The sequence below is a fragment of the Lissotriton helveticus genome, chromosome 3_1 (assembly GCF_964261635.1).
Source record: "Lissotriton helveticus chromosome 3_1, aLisHel1.1, whole genome shotgun sequence".
NCBI lineage: Eukaryota > Metazoa > Chordata > Amphibia > Caudata > Salamandridae > Lissotriton > Lissotriton helveticus.
Genome location: NC_136061.1, coordinates 1530088762 through 1530111418, shown reverse-complemented (window position 1 = coordinate 1530111418; position 22657 = coordinate 1530088762). Strand labels below are relative to the sequence as shown.

Below are 22657 nucleotides of genomic sequence, written 5' to 3'. Positions count from 1 at the left end.
GCTCCCTATTCTGGGCCTTCTCTTTGACAATATCTATGAATCTCGCTTCTTTTCTGTCTCCTAGACCATTACTGTGAGGCCCCCGGGATCGAGAGGATTGGGGCTCTGGATCTGAATGCAACCCTGCTGGCCTTCTACCTGCCACCTCATGGACTCAGCTTTCACCATGCCCCTGAATATTTAATACTGACTTTGAGAGGCCTCTGCCTGAAATTATAGTGTGTGGTGGTAGTACAGAAAGTTAAAAAAGAAACCAGCCTTCTTACCAGCCATTAATTGATTGAGTCACTTAAAGCCAGGGCCCCTGGAAATATGAGTTTCTCCAACAGCAGCGTTTTCCACGCAATTATCAGTTTACTACATTTGCTACATAATCTGCTGATTTCAACAAAAAAAATTGATTTTAGCTCAAATGGAACAAAAGTACTTAAAGGTTGAGCGGTGGAAACCCCTTTGCAAACATTGACCAGTAATCTTGTAGTTGCTTACTGCTGTATTTGGGTGTTAAACTGGTACTAATGAGGTGAAATATTTCCCCTGACAGAAGTTACCTTGAGTTAAAATGACAAAATAATGAAGTAATGCTAACCATAAAATGTGGCACGTTGTGCCGCATAATTTACCTTTTCTTGCTGCAGAATTTAGTCAAACATGCTGCATAATATGGTCCTCTTCTGCTGAATAATTCCAGTGGCTCTGCTTAAAGCTTCCTGGTGGCAAAGATTTATTCTTTTTGAGATGTAATGTAAGGGTGTTATCAGCTGATGTGGAGACACTTACAACGATGTCTGCATTAGATACAGTTTGATTACTTATTACTGAAAATTATATTTTGTAAGAACTTGTTTTATATCAATCACTGCATCATTTTGCAGCAGCCTAGCTTAGAGTATTTAAATACTGTTTTAGGTTTAAAGTATTTTATTCAGCATCTCACACAAAGACCAACAAACATCAACACTGGGCGTTCTGTTAGGGTGGGGAGAACCCCAATCCCGGCCGGACCGGTTACAAGCAGTGAATTTTATCAGCCCCTTGCAGCTACATCTGAAGTGCCAGTCCACAGTATGAGATAATGTTCCATTTCAAACTCCCCCCCCAGACCCCAACAACCCAACTCCCGGATCCCAACCTCACCCCCCTCCCCCCCCCACCCGCCCCGTCCAGTGCACCAACCTCAATTCAGTCCAATCACAAGACCCCCACTCGCCGGGGAAGTACTCCTCCCACTAAGTTACAGAGCCTGTGCCTCAGGACTCGTGAGCCGCAGGAGGCGGAGGTATTTGGGGCAGGTAATTTCCGTGAATTCCATCAACAACAGGGAGTGAAATGGCTGCCAAAGCTCTGAGAACTGTGATATATCCCCTGCCACCATCAGCGACAGTTTCTCCATGCCTAACACATGCCACAACCTATAGAACCAGCCCGAAACCGAAGGTACCGTGGCCGTGCGCCAATGGATCAAGATATTTTGTACCGCTGAGCCTAGTGCAATGGCAATCTGCCTACCCCTGCGGGATCTAAGTGGGTACATTAGGCTGTTAGGGAGCCCCAGTAGTGTGTAGGCAGGGAAGCGCGGCAGTTCAATGCCAAAATGCGTATCAATGTTGTCCAGTACCTCCTTCCAATATGCAGCCAGGAGAGGGCAGTCCCATAGAATGTGTGTAAGTGTACCTCGGTGTCCACACCCTCTCCAACACACTGCCTCCTTGCTGTGGTCGAATTCGTGTACCCGCTCCGGTGTGTAGTACCAGTAGGTGGAGACTTTAGTTAGAGTGTCAGTAAGGCCCATATGGTACGCTGAATGCCTTGCTCTGTAAGAGATGTTCTCCCAATCCTTAGGGCTCAGTGTCCTCCCCAATTCCCTTTCCCACCTCTCCCTTCCCGGATTATAGAAGTGTGTGGACGGAGGTTGCAATAATTTATACAGGTCTGTAATCAGTTTAGAGTCTGAAGTGCGTGTAAGCAGCCATTGTTCATAAGGTAGAAAGCGCCTGTCAGCAGTCTCCCTCACCTGAGGCTGGAGGGCCCAGTGGCGTGCCTGCATATAGCGGTGTCTCTCAGTCTCAGGGAGGGAAAACTCCTGTCGGAACTCTGTGAAGGGGATCACCCCGCCCTGACCATACATATGGCACAGGGCCCTACATCCTGCCCCTCGCCAGTGCGCAAACGCGCCCTGTTCCATGCCCGGGGTAAAGTCAGGGTTATCCACCAACGGCGTAAGCGGCGACGGGAAGGAGGTGAGACCGCACGTAGTGGCGGTAGCATCCCAGACCCGTAAAGGTACTCGTGTAACAAAGGAGGCGTACAGATTTTTAGGACGATGAATCCGGCGCAAGAACGGGACCTCCTGCAAGGGTCGCCCCGCCACCGCCTGGTCCTGAAAGAGCCAGTTCTTGTCGGACTCCCACCTACTCCATTCTACAAGACAACGTAACTGCACCGCTCGGAAATATCTACGAAAGTCCGGGATCCCCAACCCTCCCATCTCAGGGGCCAAGAAGGAGAGGGGTCTACGCATTCTGGGCTTTTTCCCCTGCCAAACAAAACGTGAAACGTCCGCTTGCAACTGCTGAATCCACCCAACCGGAGGCTGGAGTGGCAGAGCCCGAAACAAATACAGCACCTGCGGGAGAATAGTCATTTTAACCGCAGCAATCCTGCCCAACCAGGAAAGGATACCACGGCTCCAGCGGTGCAGCTCCTCCTTAATTTTAACACCCAGGGCCGAATAATTGGCCGTAACCATGGCCGGTAAGGTGGGCGCTATCTGGATCCCTAGATAGGGTACCGCCGCCGATGACCAGATCATTGGGAATCGGCTCTGCAAATCCGCCCTGGTGGACGGCTCTAAAGAAACATCCAGGGCCACCGATTTCCCCATATTCAGCTTGAACCCCGCAACCGCGCCAAAGGAGGCCAGCTCCTCGACGCAGGCCGGGAGGGCAGTCCGCGGCTCATCAAGCGATAGGATGACATCATCAGCGTAGAGGCTAATGGCGTGTGTAAAGCCACCCATCCGTATACCGGTCACGGCCTGGTTATCACGTATACGCTGGGCGAACGGCTCCATATAAAGAGCAAAGAGCAGGGGCGAGAGTGGACACCCCTGCCTGGTGCCCCTCTCGATGTTAAAGGCCCGGGAGGCGAACCCATTCACCCGAACCACAGCAGTCGGGTGCCTGTAGCAGTTGAAGACCATGGTGCGGAACCTGTCCCCTATGCCTGCCTTCACCAACACCTGTTCCAGGTAGGGCCAGTGCACTCGGTCGAACGCTTTCTCAGCGTCCACCGTTAACATCATCCGTTCCCCCGGGATCCGGGAGGCCTTTTCGAGCAGATGAACAATCCGCTTTGTGTTGTCAACCGTCTGTCTCCCCGGAACGAAACCTGCTTGGTCAGGGTCAATAAGACCTGACAAGTGCGGGGCCAAACGAGCCGCCAGTATCCCAGTATACAATTTCAGGTCGACGTTGAGAAGGGATATCGGCCTATATGAGCCACAGTGCACCGGATCCTTCCCGGGCTTGGGGATCACCGAGATGGATGCTCGCAAAAGATCAGGTGGAATAGCTCCCTCCTCGGCAAATGAGTTGAAAAGTCGGGTCAGGATAGGGGCCAGCGACGAGCAAAACGTCTTGTAGAAAAGCGCGGTATACCCGTCCGGGCCCGGCGCCTTGCCATGCTTAAGCCGAGCGATGGCAGAGATCACTTCCTCAATTCTAATGTCCCTGTCCAGGTGTTCAGCCTGCAGGGGATCCAGGGAGGGCAATGCAACCGTATCTAAGTAAGCGGCCACAGCCGGTTCATCCGGAGGGTCTCCAGTGTAGAGGTCCTCGTAGAACCCACGGAAAACGGCCGCGATGTGGGCGTCCTCCGTCTCCGTGGTCCCCGTATTGCTAGTGATCTCCTTTACCAGCTGACTCTGACGCGCCGCGCGGAGTCTGTTGGCCAGGAGCTTACCACAGCGGTCACCTCCCGTGTAAAAGGTATGGCGCAGCCGGAGTGCGGCGTATTCCGCTCGGTCCAAATCCAGAGCTGCCAGGGCCTTCCTAACCCCCTTAAGCTGTCGCCATATTCTAGGGGCCCCTGTCCTGCGATGGATCTGTTCAAGCTCGCGAGCCTTATCAGTGAGTTCCTCCCTCTTAGCCTGTCTCTCCTTGTTATCGGCGGAGGAGATCGCTAAGAATTCCCCCCGGAGGACCGCTTTCAAGGCTGCCCACTGCGTAGCCCGGGCGGTGTCTTGATTGTCATTGTGCACCAGGAATTCCCGGAGAGCTCCCTCTATGCGTTCCACTACCACCTTCCTGTGCAGTAAAGTATCTCGCAAGCGCCACGTGCGAGGGGGGAGGGCCACGGGCGGCAAACGCATCGTGGCATCGACCGGAGCGTGATCCGAAAGGGACAGCACTCCTATGTCCGAGCCTGAGACCAGTGCCTGAACCGGGGCAGTGACCAGCAAGTGGTCCAGCCGTGCATACGTCTTATGCGCATGGGAGTAATATGAGTAGTCCCGATCCGCTGGGTGCATGTAGCGCCAGATGTCCAAAAGCCCCACCTCCGCCAACCACTCCTTGCCGTCGGCCGAGAGCTCCCCGACCTGCGGGTAGCGCTGTGCCGACCTGTCCATAGCCGAATCAAAGACCAAATTAAGGTCCCCTCCTATAATAACATGTCTATCCTGTGAGGCCGTGATATCCTCGACCGCCGTCCGCAGGAAACGTTCCTGTCGTTCATTGGGGCTATACAGGGATCCAATCGTAAACGTAAGACCCCCTATTCTGAATCTATAGGCTAACAGTCTACCCTTTAGTTCTGTAAGCTTGTGGAGGACCTCCCCCTTAAAATGACTGGACACCAAAATAGCCACCCCCGCAGACTTAGAGGAGCTGGATGAGAAGAACTGTGACGGGAACTTACGGGAGCGTAGTCTATGTGTGTCTTGCTGCAGCAGGTGTGTCTCCTGTAGGAGGCAAATGTCAGCGTGCGTATTCTCTAAGAGGGAGAGCACCGCCCGCCGTTTGACAGGGTTGTTCAGCCCCCTAACGTTCAGGGTAACCACTTTAAAAGAAGAAGAAGGCATAGAAAAGGAGAGGCAGCAAGCAATAGGGACCCCACCCGCGGGGATGGAGCGCAGGAGCCCACAATATGAACACAAGCAACAAAGCAGAAAGAAAATCACAAGTGCATAAGCAGCCTCGCGACGCAGGCAAACCAAAGTGTAGGGCCACCTTCAAAACTCCCAACAGTCGCACTGTGCACTGGACGACCCCCCTTCCCCATCCCAACTCCCGGATCCCCCCCCCTACCCCCAGAACAACCCCCGAACTGCCCAACCCCCAACCCCCATTCCCCTCCCTCCCTCTCAAGCCACCCCCCAACTCCCCCCCCCCCTTCCCCGCACAACCCCCAGCATCAGAACCCCAACCCCCCGCCCCAAACTACCCAAAACTTCCTGAAATAGTCCCAGACCGGCCCTAACGGACCAGTCCGTGGAATGTTACCTTAGTGGACGTCCAGCCACACGTGTCCAACCGTCGCCCCCCCCCCCCCCCGCCCCCCTTCAGCCAGCCGTTGGAACAGTGCTGTAGCGAACTCCCCCCGGAGCACGATTAAGCGGTCAATGCAACAACCTCCGGATCTCCAAGCTCCTCGGACGCTGTCCGAACAGCAGCCTCACGTTCCGCTCTAATAGTCGGAGACCCTGGCCTCCGGGTCCTCTCCGCCGTCCTTCTCCTGCGTGCAACCTGTTGCCAATCTCCCTCCGCTGAGCGTCGTCTTCTCGGTGTGCCGGTCTCTTCCCCTTCCGTGGTGATGCCCAGGATCTCGCAGGTGTCCTGGAGGTTCCGCAATTGGTGAGTCTGTCCCTGCCACTGAAAGATGATACGGAAGGGGTGCCCCCAGGAGTAAGGCGTGTCGTGTTGCTTGAGAAAGTCCGTCACAATCTTAAATGATTTACGCTTCTGAAGCGTGAGGGTGGACAAGTCCTGATATAGCGCCACAGGGTGATCTCGGAAGGTGAGCGAGTGCGCTTTTCGTGCCTCCGACATGATCCTTTCCTTCAGCGGGTAGTCCGGGAGGAACGCCAGGATGTCCGGGGCGGGCCCATTAGCCCTTCTGCGGGGCCCTACTCTGTGTGCTCTGTCAATTCTAATGAGGAAATCGTCCCCTTCTCCCAAGACCATGCGAAAGAGTTCCTGCAGGTACTTAACTATATCAGGGTTCTCTTCCGATGACGGCACACCCCGGACCCTAATGTTGTTCCTTCGTGACCTATTCTCCAAGTCCTCATTGTGCGATTGGAGATCCAAGTGCTGTTCCCTGAGAGTCAGTACTTCCTGCTGCAAAAAAGCGATCTCCTCATCCTGTCTGTGCGTGGAGTTCTCTACAGTGTCCACTCTCTCGCCCAAACCTTCCACTTCCCTGCGGACTTCTCTCACCTCACCCGCCACTTCCTGCTTCAAGGTTTGGAAGTCGTCCCTCAATGTGCTGAACAGAGACTCCAAAAAAGATCTGGTGACCGGGGGTTCCATCGCCGCACCCGAGTGCGAGCTCCCAGCTGCTCCAGGCGAAGAGGAGTTCCTGTCACCCCTGGCCGGCTGTCTGTTGAGCATCTCCGGAAGCGTGCGATCATTGCGTTTACCCCCTCGCTGACCAGCCATGATGTAAGCTCCTTCACCCGGCCTATCGCCCGTCTCGGTTCCTCAGCACGTCCACTCCCGTGCCCCTAGGGGCCACCTCCAGGCCAGGGCGGGCGGCGGTCCACTGCAGCTCCAGAAACCACGGGGAGATTCGCGCTCGCTATTCACCGGGGGTCTCAGGCGCTGCGTTACCGGGGCGAACAGCGGCTCAGGGGCTCCGGTGTCTTCACCGACGTCCAGCCGGTATTCGTGGCCAAAGGGCTCACCACGTCAGCCCGGTTGTGCTCCTGCGTCACCCCGTGGATGTCTGTAGACGCGGCAAACGTCGAGAGGGAAGGCCAGAACCCCCACGGCACCCCCCTGTATCTGGGGGACGTGAGCTCCGTCCAAGGCGTGACCGCAGTACCCCCACTTGCCTCAAACCACTGCAGGCCTCGCTGGCGGCCTCATGCACAAGTGAATCAGCACCAGGGGCGTGGGGGCGCCACAAGTAGGCGAGGCGCTTGTGCCCATGCAGTCTCAATCAGGGCTCGATATGGCTGGTCCTGCCGGAAGCAGCGCCCGGCTCCTCGCAGAGATCGGGGAGGCCTCCAAGCCGGGCGCTCGCGTAGGTCCGTCCCCGGCCACGTCTGTCCCCGGAGTGGGGAGATCGCCCAGCACCGGCCGGAGGGACCGCTGTGTCCGGCGCCTCGTCCGCCTCGTCGCCAGGGAAGCCCCGCCTAGCAGCGGGGAGCAACCGCTCCTGCTAGCGCACTCACTTGGCAGTCCCAGGGCTATCAGCCAGTCCGGGCGGGGATCTCCGGTCCTGGCGCGCCGCCATCTTGGGGCATAGAGGGGACAGCAGGGATGCCCCGGACACCTCGCTGCACCACACCGCAATAGGGGCTCCGAAGTCCGATGCCCTCCAGGTGCTCCGTACTCTTCAGTTGGGGAGATCAGCGCCCCTCCGCCTTCCCGATGCCACTGATCCGGCGGGACCCAGGCGCAGCGCCGTCACTGGTCCGCAGCTCGTCACCGCGAACTCGGTGAGTTTTTGCTTTGCGGGGCTCCGGCGGCGGAGACCAGGCGGTGACCAGCCCCTGGACAACACAGCCGCTCCGTATGGCTCTGGGGGGGAGTTCTTAGCAGCAATCAGGGCTTAGGGCCTAGGATGGGGTCGGGAGCTCCGGCAAACACGTCTTCCTACCCCGCCATCTTGGCCACGCCCCCTTAAATACTGTTTTAAAATAATGACTTACATATTCACAGTGCTTTCTGCATCAGGCTGGGACCTCATAGCACTATAAACAGGGCCAATGGAATTATGCAGCAGGAGAAAGCCAAATTATGCAGCATGGTTGACTAAATTCTGCAGCAAGTAAAGGCGAATTATGCTGCATAATGCTGCATATTTTGTGATAGTATAACTGCATTAGTTTGCAATTTTTACACTTGTTAACACTGTCCTGGCCTTTATTGCCCCTCATAAGTACCACATTAGCATCCACATATAGCAATAAGCAACAGAAAGGTGACCAGTCAACCTTTCGAAAGGGCCTTCCACTTCAAGGTAACATGTTGCTGCATTTTTAGTAACTTTTGAACTGTTTGAGCTAGAAACAAGTTTTTTTTATCTGCAAATTATGCAGCAGATGATGGATTATGTGGCAAATGCGGGAAAACTATGCGCTATGAGTGCAGGGTGAGCATGAAAGTGAAGGGTGATAATGAGGAGTGAGTTGTCTGAATGCGTGGTTCATTGCCAGACACTTGAAGTAAATCAGTATGTTATTGACTGTGGCGTAGGGTTTCACATATAAATTAAACTTTTGCTATTATGGCATTAATCAGGGATCGAGGGTGAAGGAAATAAATAATGTGCTGATCTTGCAACAAACTTTCAGTCTCATGATTACGGTTGCCAGCTCATTATTTTGATGTAGCAGACGGTACAAAAATAAAGTCACCTAAAACCGTATTTTCAACACTAATCTGTGCGTACTTTGAACAGCAAATATAAATAGAAAACAGTTTTAATTGTGTTCTAGGACTCCCTGAGTGATCCAGGACTGAAAATTAAAGGAAACAAAGACAGAGAAGTCAACTTACAAATGAATACATACTTTTTTATTTATAACCCCATTTAGGGTCAAGACAAGGTCTTTGCAGGCTCTTTAAACATACATGGCAGGCATTTTTTCTATTGGTAACCCTACTTTATATTCCGTTTCATGAAATTCATTTTCATACTACAGCAGTAAATGTAAAATACAAATGTAAGGAATAGGCAGAGTGGGGGCACAGGGGGTACCGGAACCAGACAAAAAACAAAGCCTCTGTAACCAGTTTACAAAGGTATGCAAATGGTCTATAAAGACCTGTGAAAAACTCGGGTGTGCTGGAGATAAGACTCCAGGCACTGCCCAGCCAAGTCTTCAGCAGCACGTTGACTGACCTCCGGCCCCACGTAAATGAAGACAGCCTAGAAATGCAGCAAATAAACATCACCGCATTTCCAGGCCATCTTCATTTACATGTACTTGTAGAGGCATTTGCACCCCCCCTGGAAACCCATCCTGCGCCCCCCCACCCCCAGGGGGGGGCGCACCCCACAAATTGAAGACCTCTGGATTAGGATCATGAATAGACCGGGGCACCCTAAAAAAAAAGTGGCCAATGTTCGCGCGTTGCGCCTTTTAGCAAAATACTGCTTAAGTGTTTTAAGTATTATGAAAAGAGAGGTGGTGGAGGGGGTGGGGGCGTTGTCTACAAGAGGCATTTTTTTAAACTTCACTGAGATTTAAAAAAAAAAAGCAAATGTTGCCAGGACTCTGTGCATGGATTAGTCGCAATGATGAACCACACCTGAATAAAAGTGAGACCACTCCTGCCCCTGCTCAATCTGCATCCATGAATGAGCCGACCTAGCGAGGCACTGGGAATGACAAGGGTACATGCTGCACAACTCTTACAATTTCGGATGCTTGAGGGTCACTTAAAACCAGTATCTGTGTCATGAGTATATAATCTACTATTAAAACATGATTTATTAAAACAGGCTATGTGACCTTTCCGTGGTTCCCTAGAGACTGTTCGCTAACTTGTAGGAACTGTAGTGAGAACTCTATTCAGTCCTCCAACAAACCTTTCAACCGTTGTAGTGTCTGCTTCTCAGGTCTGTAAATAAGAGTGATGAATGGAATGATTTAGCGCTATGAGACCTTCTGGTGATATATGCGCTTTACAAATACCAAATACAAATACAAATACAAATGATTGAATTAATCTCAGCCACTGGTAATTACTCGGGTCGCATCCCAAGCCATTGATATTTTGCACTCCATACCACCTCATTTTGGTCCCCACTATATGCAAATCAGTCTTGACCCTGCTCCAATGGGAATAGTCCAGCACAAACTTTTAGGTCCTCCCTGAACCAGAACACAAGCAAACCAGGGTCAGGTTCGCTCTAGTTGGGGGACCATCCGCCTGTTGATAGTCTGGGAGCCTGGGAATGGAACCTTTCACACTTTGTGAAGAGTATTCGAAGCGAGACAGTTGACTTTTAATGAATGGTCTTGCATACCAGTCAACTGTGTCAAGGTAAAACCCATTTGTAAATTTGTAGGCCCAAATGAACATGTTCTGGACTCTTGATACTGTCAAAAGCGACGTATTCTCAAAGACACTGAGTGCAGTCCAGGGTTAATGTTGCGCACACTCAATTGTGCACTGACATGAAGTTAAGTGTAAAATCTTCCCTTGAACGGGCTAAGTATTTAACTAGTCATCTGATGGCATATGTGCCCATGATCACGCAAAGTGAGATACCGAGGCAACTAGTCTGACTCCAGAATCGGAGGAATGCGGACAAGGCACAAAAAAATTCTCTTAAGCACTAAAAGAAGATGAGCTGAAGATGTTCACCTTTGCTTCTGCTTTAGCTGCAGCCAGGTACACGTGGATATTTGTTGTGCTTGAGTATGATTGCATGCATGGCTGGGGCATATACAGATTTCCTGCTCTCTGACACTGCTTTTGACTTCCCAGTTGCTGTTAAGTAACTTCTTGCTTGAAGTTTCTATCTGCATCTCTTGGCCTTTGTAAGTCATGGGGTAGTCCATTGTCTCCAATTAGCTGGAGACTTTCTTACGGGAGTGCTGCAGAGTATACTATTGTCACCCGCTAACATTATTTATCTACTTTTCCCTTGTTATTTCTATTTTTGTTTTTGCACAGGCCAGTATAATTATGACGACCAGGCCCTCTGCTCTAAGCCGGATCCCGGCTAAATTTGTGGGACGTTATGCGCAGATCTGTGGCTTCTCTGACCCTGACCTGCAGAAGATGTATTTCCAGATGTGTCTGTCTGGTCTAGAAGATGATGCCAAGGAGATGTCAAACATTCTGGAGATGCTGTCTCGCAACCTGGAGAAGCAAAAACAGCTGGCAACTGCCTGCTTCCTGCCCTCGTACTGTTGGCTGACATGTGCTACGCTACATTTCCTATACAGCACCAAAGCAGATGTCCTCAACCAGTCCCTCACTGGCATCTACACCAGCTTCCTGCGCCTAAACTTCAGCGGCGAGATACTCGACATCACCGACCCCTCACGTATCTCCATGATGCGCTATGTGGCCAAGTCGCTTGGCAAGCTGGCACACGAGGGCTACAAGAAGCGACAGACCTGCTTCTCTGAGGAGGACCTGCAACGGTGCTTTGAGGTGGAGATGAAGTCGGAGGAGGAACTGAACCTGCTCACCGTCTTCCAAAGAGATGTCTTCCGCTTCTTTCTATCACCATGTCTCGAGCCTGGAAAGGAGCAGATGTTTGTGTTCACCATCTCTGCCATGCAGGAGTATCTGGCTGCTCTCTTTGTCGTCATGGGAGAGCACCGCAGTTCCTTGCAGCGCATCGGTAGCGAGATCTCCGAGACCATCGGCAAGGTTAGTGAAGACTTGACCACCATCCTGAATATTATGGCCAAGTTCCTGCCCATCCGCATCTTCGCACTCTTCAACCTTGTGAGGATCTTCCCTCGCCTTTATGGCAAGATTAGTGGCAAGAGCCAAGATGGCATCGCCCAGACCATGGCAGTGGAGATGTTCCGTGAGGAGGACTCCTTCAACGATGATGTCTTGGACCAGATCAACTCTAGTATCCTCGGGAAGGAGGGTCCAATGCTACACCCAGATGCCCAGGTTCAAGAGAACGAGGCCTTTGAGCTTTTCCCCATCTTTATTGGTGGGCTACTCGCCCAACATAACCGTGCCCTGCTTGACCAATTGGGATGCTCTATCAAGAACTTTGCTGCCTTTGAGATTACCAAGGGGATGAAGAAGCACCTGCTGAAGAGCAGCCTTAAGAAGCAGCCACCCTCTGAGATGATGGACTTCCTCTTCCTATTGTATGAGTTTCAGAATGACCGCTTCACAGCCGAGGTGGTCCGCTCCATGAAAGTGCTGGACCTTTCCACCGTCAAGATGACGCCACTGAAGTGTCACATCCTGGCCAGAGTGATTGGTACCAGTGGACACCTGGTGGAGACGCTGGATCTCACCTCCTGCCACATAGACCCTGGAGCCGTCAGGACTCTCGTCCCCATTTTCAGGCGCTGTGAGAATCTGGAGTAAGTGTATCTAATGGGTGAGTTTTGGGGGGAAAATGAGGGATGGGTTACAGTATGAGGAAGTGGAGTTAAGATCCCTGGGTCAAGAGTGGGAGATGTTAGGATTGAGGGAGGCCACAGTATTTGGAACACATGGAAAGACTGCTGGATGAAGGAGCACTTTTGGTTGAGTGAAAATATAGTGTGCAGGAAGGAACGCTGGCACTGGATGAGGCAGAATATGGTATAAATAGAGGTTTGTGACCAGATGGATGCACTTTTTAGAAGTGGGGGAAGATAAGTGGTGATCTCGGGGAGATATCAGCTGCTATGATATTACAGGGCAGGGTTAGTGGATGCCATCTCATGCAGGACATGTGTCTTCTGCTCATGTTTTTAGTGAGTGATATGTTCCGATTGCAATTAGTTTCACCAAAGCTGTTGCAGGGATATTCGGAGCACTATCTATATTTAAAATGTATCTTTTGGGTATTTTCTCCTCCACTAGCAACAAGGCATTTTCTGAGGTCATGTGGTGCATTCTTACAGCCCCTCGCGGCTGCGCCACAACAAAGCTATATAGAGTAACCTGAACGGAACAAATAAATCAACTGAAAAATAATGTAAATAGACAAAAAATAGGACTTTCTAGTGAACAGCCAACCCAAAAAATTAAATAATAATTTCGAAACATTAAATAGATGAATTATCTATTTGTCTTCATGTAAATACACACTGTGGGGTGTAGAAGAGATCTGTGGTGCTCCCCGCAGATACGAGCTTTGGTCCTATGATCCTCATGGTCTTTCTACTGCCTTTTTAGGAGAGTTTGGCCTTTGTTCACTTTTCAAGGTATTGTAGTACTCCAACTCCTTGCATAATTATGTACTCTAAGCCCCTTCAGTAGACCTGAGGGTGAGCCGTATACTCCAGAATGACTGATCTATTTAGCCCTGCCTGTACTGGACTCTTCTGACACTGAGCTCTGCCTTTAGCCTGCAGATGAACGGCTTGGGACCAGAGGCATGCAGAGACCTGCGGGATATGCTGCTGGACAAGAACTGTGCTGTGAAGACACTGCGGTGAGCAGAAAACGTCTATTCTTGCCACTTTCTCTTAACTTCCCATTCTTCTCCCAAAGTCTCTGTCTTCATAGTCTCCTCTGATAACTTCCTGCTCTTCTTACTTATTTTCTTCTCCTTGTCACCAATTTCTTTTTCTGAATGCTTTTCTCTTCATTCAATTTCCTTCTCTTTTTCCGTGTCTCCCTCTCTCATCTTGCTCTTTCTTCTGTGCTTCTGTTAGTTTATATTTGTACATCTCAATTCGATCTCTTTTTACACCATCGGCGCTTCAGGATTCCCCAAAATGTATTAAGTTCAGCCTTTATTTTTGATTTTGGCAGTTGTGCTATTCTTGCTCCTGTGAGATTCCTATTTTAGGCTATGACTTTAGTGGCAACTAAATGCACACGTAATCACGGATTCAGCACTTCCCGTCAGTTTACTTTGAGTAGCAGGACTTCTTCCTGTGCTGGGAATGGACACTGTGTTTAGAGGTCACCTTTCCCAAGTTTTGGCCAGCACATGACTTTTCTTTGTGTACGCAAGGGTTGTGTTACGGAACCACGCATGCCTTTACCACGCACGCCTTTACTACACACGCCTTTACAACACGTCCATTACAACGCATGCGTCTTCACTGCACATGTTTTTACCACAATTTATTTTACCACATATGTCTTTACAACGAAAATGTAAGTATTTTATATTTACATTTTTGTTGTAAAGGCATATGCTTGGAAAATTTTTACAGGTAATTGCCAGCGCCAGGATGCCTGTTAGGTGATAGAGCGCTCTAGAAATGAAATAAATAAATAAGTAAATAAATTGTATATACACACACACATGCATACATATGTGTGTGTATATGTATATTATAAAATACGCACATATATTTCATACCTTAATAACCACAATGCCTAATTCCATAGCCACCCTCAACACTAAAAGTACTCTTGCCACCCAAAAACCCATAGCCACCATAAACTCTAAAAATACCATTGCCACTAAAAAACCCATGCCCACCCTAAAAATACCCTTGCCACCCAAACCCCCTACCCACCCTATAACAAAAAACTAACCTTGCCAAACAAAAACCCACACCCGCCCTAAAACTACCCTTGCCACACAAAAACCCACACCCATCCTAAAAAATTCTCTTGCCAACCAAAACCTACACCCAACCCAAAACCTAAAAATGCCCATGTCCCCCAAAAACCCACATCCACTCCAAACCCTAAAGATACCCATGCCACCCAAAAACCCATACTTGCCCTAAACCCTGAAAATACCCTTGCCACAAAAAAGAACAACACCCACTCTAAACCTTAAAAATACCCTCGCTACCAAAAAACCCATTCCCACCCCAAAAATACCTTTTCCCACCCAGAAATCCTAAAAATACCCTTGCCACCAAATACATTTTAACAACCCTGAAAATGCCCTTGCCCTAACATACACACAAAGGGACGTTATAGTTAAGCTCACATTTCACTCATACAAACCATGGACATTCGTAGGTTAGTTACTTGAGCTTACTATAACTTACACCCATGCAATGCACTGATTATGACCTCACATATTACATCACTCATGCCATAGTCTGTGACATCACTGATAACATCTCAAGTGACATCACTGATGCCATCATCCACTAAGTGTGTTTTCTAAGAGTTTGAGTGTTAAATATATATAGTAAACTACTACATAACTTAAATTAGTATTAGTAATGAGTGAAACTATTTCTAGCATATATTATGTGAGAGGCTGTGTGACTGTGTATCCATGTGTGAGTGTGTGTGTGTGTGGCTGTATGGGTGAATAAGTGGACGTGAGTAGCTGTATGGGTGAGTAACTGTGTGAGTGCCTGAAAAGGTGAGTGAATGGGTGTGTAAGTGGTGTATGGATGAGTGAGTGGGAATGTGATAGCCGTTATGGATAAGTGAGTGGAGCTGTGAGTTTTTGTATGAGTGAGGGAGTGACTTTGCAAATAGCTGTATGGGTGAGTGAGCGGGTATGTGGCTGTAAGTAGTAAATGAAAGGGTGCATGAGTGGCTGAGTGGGTCAGTAAGTGGCTGTGTGAGTGGCTCTATGGGTGAGTGAGTGGGTGTGTCAGTAGTGTATGGGTGAGTGAGTGGGTGTGTGAGTGACTGTATGGTTGAGCCAGTGAATGTGAGAGTGTCTGTATGGGTGAGTGTGTGCTTGGGTCATTGACTGTATAATTGAGTGTGTACATGTGTTAGTGTCTGTATGACTAAGTGGGCGGGTGTGTGAGTAACTATCCGCCAGTGAATGGCTATGTTATTGACTGTGTAGGTGATTGAGTAGGTTGTGAATAGCTGTATTGGTGACTGACTCGGTATGTGAGTGGCTATATGTGTATTTGAGTTGGGTGTGTAAGTGACTGGATGACTGGATGTGTGTGGCTCTATGGATGAGTGAGTGGTTGTGAGAGTACTTAAATGGATATGTGAGTGGTTGTGTGGGAGTCGACATATGAGAGGTTCTATGGGGTTGTGAGTAGGTGTGCAAGTTGTTCTGTGGATGATGTCATCAGTGATGCCATTAGTGATTTCACTGACCATGTCATGAGTGATGTAATATGTGAAGTCATAAGCAGTGCATTGCAGGGGCATATGTTATAGTGAGCTCAGGTAACTATAACTGCTGAATTTCTATGGTTTTATATGAGTGAAATTTGATCCTAACTAGAACGTCCCTTTAACCGTTGATTTTTTTCAGTGAATTTCTAAGATTTTTTAAATTCTGTTTGCGAAGTATAACGTCCCTGTAACCTTTTGTTTTTTTCTAAGGTTTTTAATTATTATATTCCTAACTATAATGTCCCTGTAAGCTTTGGACTTTTCGGTGAATTTCTTTGTTTAAAAAATATATATATATATCCAAATTGTAACCTCTAAAATTTGAGAACAGGTGTGTGAGTAGCTATATAGGTCAGAGACTAGATGCATGAGTATCTTTATGACTCTGTGAGTGGGTGTATGAGTGGATCTGTGAGTGGTGATATGGGTTTGTGAGTGGGTGTGTCAGTGGCAGAGTGAGTCTGTGAGTGGGTGTTAGAGTCTCTGTAGGTCTGGGACTGAGAATAGGGCTACGGGTCTGTGAGTAGGTGTGTGAATTTGTCAGTGGCTCTCTCAATGGGTGTGTGAGTGCCTGAGTGAGTCTGAGAGCGGATGCGTACGTCTATGATTGGGTCTCTGAGTAGGAGTAGGAGTCTGAGTGGGTGCATGAGAGTCAGAGTAGGCCTGTGAGTTGGAGTAACAGTATATGATTGGGTCTGTGAGTGGGTGAGAGAATGTCTGAGTGGGTCTGTGAGTAGGAGTGTGAGTGTATGAATGGGTCTGTGAGTGGGTGCATCAGTGTCTGAGTGGGTCTTTCACTGGGCATCTGAGTCTGGCAGGGTCTGTAAGTGGACGCATGAGTCTCAGAGTGGCTCTGTGAGTGAGTGTGTGAGCATCTGAGTGGTTCTGTTACTGGGTGTAGAATTGGGTTCATGCGTGTCTGAGTGCATCTGTGAGTTGGAGCGTTAGTCTCAGAGTGGGTCTGTAACTAGGTGTGTGAATATATGAATGGGTCTGTCACAGGGAGCATGAATGTCTCACTGCAACTGTTAGTGGAAGTGTCAGTCTCAGTCTGGGTCAGTGACTGCTTATATGAGTACATGAACTACAAGAAACTAATTTTCAGGGAGAGGACCACATATTTCACGAAGAAAAATATAGCGGCCAATAACTGCCCTAAAGTTCTGTTTAGTACTGTACAAAAACTTGCTAAGCTACCAAATGTGCAGGACACTAATGTTAGCCAGGAATGTTGTAATTCACTAGCAGCTTCCTTCCAGCACAAAGTCAAGTCCATTTACAGCTTGTTTGTACAACAAGACAATCAGTCGGCACTGGTAGCGATTCCTCTCAATAATAGGCAGTCAGCTCATCAGCTCTCAGAACAAGACACGCTTGAGTCAGATTTTCCGATCTTCCACTCCTTCTCCATGGTAACAGTAGAACATACAGCCGCATTTATCGTGACTACCACATCAGGTTCCCCTGCAGACCCTTGCCCTCCAAAAATCATGCACTTGTCACCTGAAACTATCGCCATTCCACTAGCAGCGATTTTTAATTCAATGTTCCTAACCGGTAAATTTCTTGTGGAGTGGAAGAAGGCCTCTGTTCTTACTCTGTTGAAGAAACCTAATCTAGACGCCAAGGAAACAACTATCTACAGGCCAATATCCAGACTCCCATTTCCAGCTAAAGTGGTTGAAAAGGTTATGAACATTGAACTTTCGGGTTTCATCAGTGACACCACACTTCTTGATTCCTCCCAGTTTGACTTTCGTGCCCAGCATAGCACAGAGTTGGCCCTTATAGCTGCTACCGAAGAATTTAGGCTAATATTGGATGGTGGAGGAAACGCGGCACTGATCCTTCTCGACCGGTCAGCATCCTTTGATACTGTTAATCATGGGTTGCTGCAGGAGCGTCTCGCTTTCATTGGGATTAGGGGAAATGCTTTGTCATTGTTGGAATCTTTCATGTCAGAACAGTCCCAGGAGGTGGCTCTGGGAAAAGTTGTATCCGCACCTTTTACACTGCCGTGTGGAGTTCTACAGGGCTCCTCTTTAAGCCCAACATTATTAAATCTTTATGTTACCCCTTTGGCCAGGATAGTAAGAAGCTATGGCTTCACCTTGGTGTCATATGCAGACGACACGCAGATCGCCGTCTCTGTCAGTAATCCAGCGAGTGAGACAGCTATAAGGTTCCACAATTGTATGAGTCATTCTGCCAATTGGATGTTTGACAACTGTTTATAGCTGAACTCAGCTAAGACTGAGATTCTGCTGCTAGGGAACAATCCAACTTTCTGGACAGACAATTGGTGGCCAGTTCTTGTCACACTGCCGAAACCAGTGAAAAATGCCAAAAACCTTGGAGTTACTTTTGATACTAAACTGGCTTTTGAAGCGCAAATTAATGTAATTACCTCAGTTTGTTTTTTCATTTTGAAAATACTGAGGAAAATACTGCCGGCTCTACCACCAGACCTGAGAAAAACGGTGGTAACTGTGCTTATTGCTTCAAGGTTAGACAACTGTAATTCCCTTTTTTCCAGCGCCTCGAAATGCAGCATTAATAAGTTACAGACAGTAATGGCGGCTGCCAGGGTATTGCTGAGCATCCCTAAATATAACTCAATCTCATCGTTCTTGGCCAAACTCCATTGGTTACCAGTAGCCAAAAGGATTCAATTTAAATCTCTGTGCATAGCATTTAAATCCCTTCACAACCAAGGGCCGACCTACTTGGCGACATTTTAAAAATCTTATACACCACCCAGAACTCTCAGATCTACCAATCAGAGAAATCTAGTCTTACCCAGAATCAGCAGAGTCAGGTGGGGAGGTAAGAGTTTCACAGCCACCACTGGAGGCCTCTGGAATGCTTTTCCCATCTCTTTAAAAACAGAGACCAATTTTCTCAAATTTAGGAAGGGCCTCAAAACCTGGTTGTTTTCAGCTTAGCCGATTGTTTAGTATTTCACCTGAATTTACCTATCAAAGGCAGCACCTAGACACTCCAGGGTATTAGTTGCGCTTTACAAATTTATCATCATCATGAGTGGGTCTGTGAGTGGGTGTATGAGTTTCTGAACCTGCCTGTCAGTGGGTGCATAAGAGTCTGAGTAGATCTGTGAGTATATGCACTGGTGTTTTAGTGAGTCTATGAGTGTGTGCATGAGTGTCTCAATGAGTGTGTGAGTTGGTAAGTGACAATATGAGTGCGTCAGTGATTGAGTGCATTACTGACTGGATGGGTCTGTGAGTGGGTATGTCAGTGGGTGTCTGAGTCTGACAGGGTCTGAGTGGATGCATGAGTTTCTCAGTGGGACTCTGAGTGGGTGTATGAGTGCGTCAGAATATCAATGGGTCTGAATGAGTGCCTGTATGTGGCTGTGACTGACTGAATTGACGAGAATATGAGTGCGTCTTTGAGTGCATGAGTGGCTCTGTAACTGGGTGCGACAATCTCTGAGTGAATCTTTGAATGAGTGGGTCTGAGCCTGGGCGCATCAGTCTCTCAGTGGCTCTTCTAACTGGGTATGTCAGTGTCTGAGTATGTCTGTGAGTGGATGCATGAGTCTCTGAAGGATTCTGTGAGTAGGAATCTCTCAGTGACTGAGTGGGTGCATGGGAATCAGAGTGGATCTGTGAGTTGGCGTGTGAATCTCTGAGTGAGTCTGCGTGGGTGCATGAGTATCTGAGTGGGTCTGTGTGTGTATGACTGGGTCTGTAGATTAGCCAGTGTCTGAGTAGGTCTATGAGTGAATGCATGAGTCTCAGAGTGGCTCTGTGAGTGATTGTCTGAGTGGATCTGTAACTGGGTGTATAAGTGTTTGAGTGGGTTCATGACTTTTTGAGTGTATCTTTGATTGGGAGCGTCAGTCTCAGAGTGAGTCTGTAAGTGGGTGTGTGAGTGCCTAAGTGAGACTGAGGGTGGGAGTTAAAACATATTTATGTTTTTTTATTTTTCAGTGATATTCGCAAAGTCATTGCGAGGTATATTCGCGAATTTGCCGCAGCGTTACACCGCGGGCCAAACTGACTTTCGTGGCAAATTTGCGGATCACATGTGGGGGAAAAAAACTTTTTTCGACATATTATATTCATAAGGGGTTTCTCAAACACCCCTATATTCCTCTCATGTGGTCAAATAAAGTTTAAAGGGTTTTGTGAGGAGCACTCCGTTTTAAACTGAATGTTTTTTCAAATGGTGCTGCAACTAACCGGGTGTGTCATGCCCGTAGTGAACAAATACTAGTTATGATGAGATAGACCTCATCTAGTTGCGCACAGTTCACCTGGTGTGATCCTACACCTTAAGCATTTATCAATGTCAACACAAAACTATAATTATACAATCAGTTATTTTAATTCCATATACTGATTCATTTGTAATCAAAAAATGAAACATTCCATACATTGATATAAATTCAATTCAATTTGACACATTATCTTGCAATACAATATTTTCAAGAATCAACAATTAGAAATCGAGTTATGACCACTCATAATTCATATTATATGGTTGTTTTATGTGTTCATGCCCAATGCATTTCGGCACCAGATTGTGCCTTCGTCAGGGGCTGATCTGCAATAAAGAATGAAACAACAGGACCTGTAAGTGTGCTATTTTAAACAATTTTTCATGGGGGTATGTATAGAAGTAAACTAATTCCATACCTCTCGTAATTGTTAATGTGTTCAGTCAGCTAAGAATGAAAAAATAAAAAAATAGAGAGCCAATAATAAACCACGTTCTAAAGAAACGTTATGTGCAATGTACTCTCTAAAGATTTACGACTAGAAGATCAAAAATGGGTAGCTTACCCCGTGCTTTCAGGAGCTTGGTAATCTGCAGATACAAAGTTATAGCAACCTAAACATTAGGTTTTTCGTGCCATATACGTACGATCTCAAATACGACAAAAGTGAATTAAGTGAATTATCCTACCTTGGCTGTGTAGATTATGCCGATCTATAAACATATAATATGGCGTTAGATACTGTTGTAAACTCTCAGACGTTACGATGTTTAAACCAATTCCATAACCACATACCTTAAGAGTGGTTTAATCGTTTCCTAAATTTAAAGAGAACGAAATATTTACTGCACTAAATGGACCCGAAAAAATAACAGAGTATCTATAAACATTTTGCCCGGGTAGCGCTATGTGAAATACCTGATAAAAGCGTCGCCAGTGCTCCAAAAGAATACCGAGACCGCGTCCTCCGTTTTAGGTTCGGGTTGACCGCGCCATTACTTATGTTTAACGTTACGGAAAGCCCGTATTTGACCGACAGTAAGAGAGGACTAGGTAAAAGGTGTTTACTATTTACGGCAAACGTGATCCGCCATCTTTAAAAGTAGAATATTCGTATTGAATCGATCTTTGGAAAGTGCCATATTGCTTTAAATATCAGAATAAATGCTAAAGTAATCAGAATTATGATTTAACATGCGCAATATAATAGTTTCGTGGTCAAGCCACATCCAGCTTGACCCCTTCTGCCACTTTTCCCCATTTGGTTTGACCCCCAGGGACTGTTCAGATGAGTAAAAATGGGAGCTGCACCTCTCTGCTCAAGTTCCGGTCAGCCAGTCACGGCATTCCTATTGGCGCACGCATTTTGCAATTAATCGCAAAATCGTTGTGAATTAGCCACTATCCCAGACATACAAATTTGGATTTCCTTTCATTTTCTCAGCAACTACTAAGTGGATTTACACCAGATAACTGAAAGCATGATCTGCAAACCAAAATCTACCTTCTTGCCAAATTAGGAGTAATTCCATTTAGCAGTTCTGGCTGTAGTCGTATTCAAAGCTTCTATTGGAATGGACATAGGAAACACACTTTTTCTTATCCCCCCCCCTCTTTTCCTCGCCCCAACTTCATGGATCACCCCAAACTTTCCATGCACAGCAAGACTTAATGTGATGTTTTTTATAAAAAAACAAATTGTGAGGATTCTGCAAACGGCGGCAAAGATATAGGCGAGTCCAAAAACGCTTTTGCTGTGGACACATGATACTAACTATAACTACCTACTGGCGATCTGGGAAATACTTAAAGTTTTGTTGTAAAAGCACGTGTGGTAAAGGCATATTCATGGTAAAAGTGTGTATGGTAAAGAGGCATAAGTTGTAATGGATGCATGGTAAAGGTTATGCGTTGTAACGTCCGCACTGTAAAAGCTGTTTACCGTATGCAAGACAGAAAGTGTCAGAATGAACTGAAACAGAGTGTCGATCGGTTTGGCCGATGTATTTGTGGATAGTCTACCTCCTTCCTCATCATGAACCCCTTTCATAGTGCACCAATGGCAGTCCTTGTGTTTAAATGAATCCTCTCTGTAGGATCCTTTAGGTTTCAATCATTTATTTTGAATTTTCATAATATCCACCTCGGGAAATGCATACTCCTTCCCCCCTGTAAATGTGAAAAAAATATTACGCACCATCCTTCCACAACTCTTTGTGGTGACAGATTGCTGCAATGTTGTTGGCCTAGATTGTTAAATCTGCTCCCCTTTGACCCTATGACCGGTCCCCTGGTAGCATATTCTTGTTGTTGTCTAATACACCCAGTGCTCAAAGTGTCTTAGGGCAGGTCAGGCCTCTGTTGTCATTCAGGTATGTCAGAACAGAATCTCGCATTCTGTTAAACTTACAGGTCTCTCCTTTCAGATTGTATGCTATGTTTTCATGAGTATGCAATTGCTAGAGCTTCTGGGGCCACAGTTCCAAAGTTACTGTCAGTGTGCTTCCCCGCATACCCA

The 22657-nt window shown here is 47.6% G+C and overlaps 1 protein-coding gene across 2 annotated transcripts in view; it reads left to right on the top strand.

The window, feature by feature from the left end:
* Window positions 1-22657, top strand: part of NLRX1 (NLR family member X1) — a 189389-nt gene that overhangs the window by 138402 nt on the left and 28330 nt on the right. For both annotated transcript variants that reach the window (XM_078682186.1, XM_078682185.1), the window contains exons 6-7: window positions 10860-12250; window positions 13225-13311. In XM_078682186.1, coding sequence (XP_078538312.1) covers window positions 10860-12250; window positions 13225-13311 — 1478 coding nt within the window. The remainder of the gene's footprint in view (window positions 1-10859; window positions 12251-13224; window positions 13312-22657) is intronic.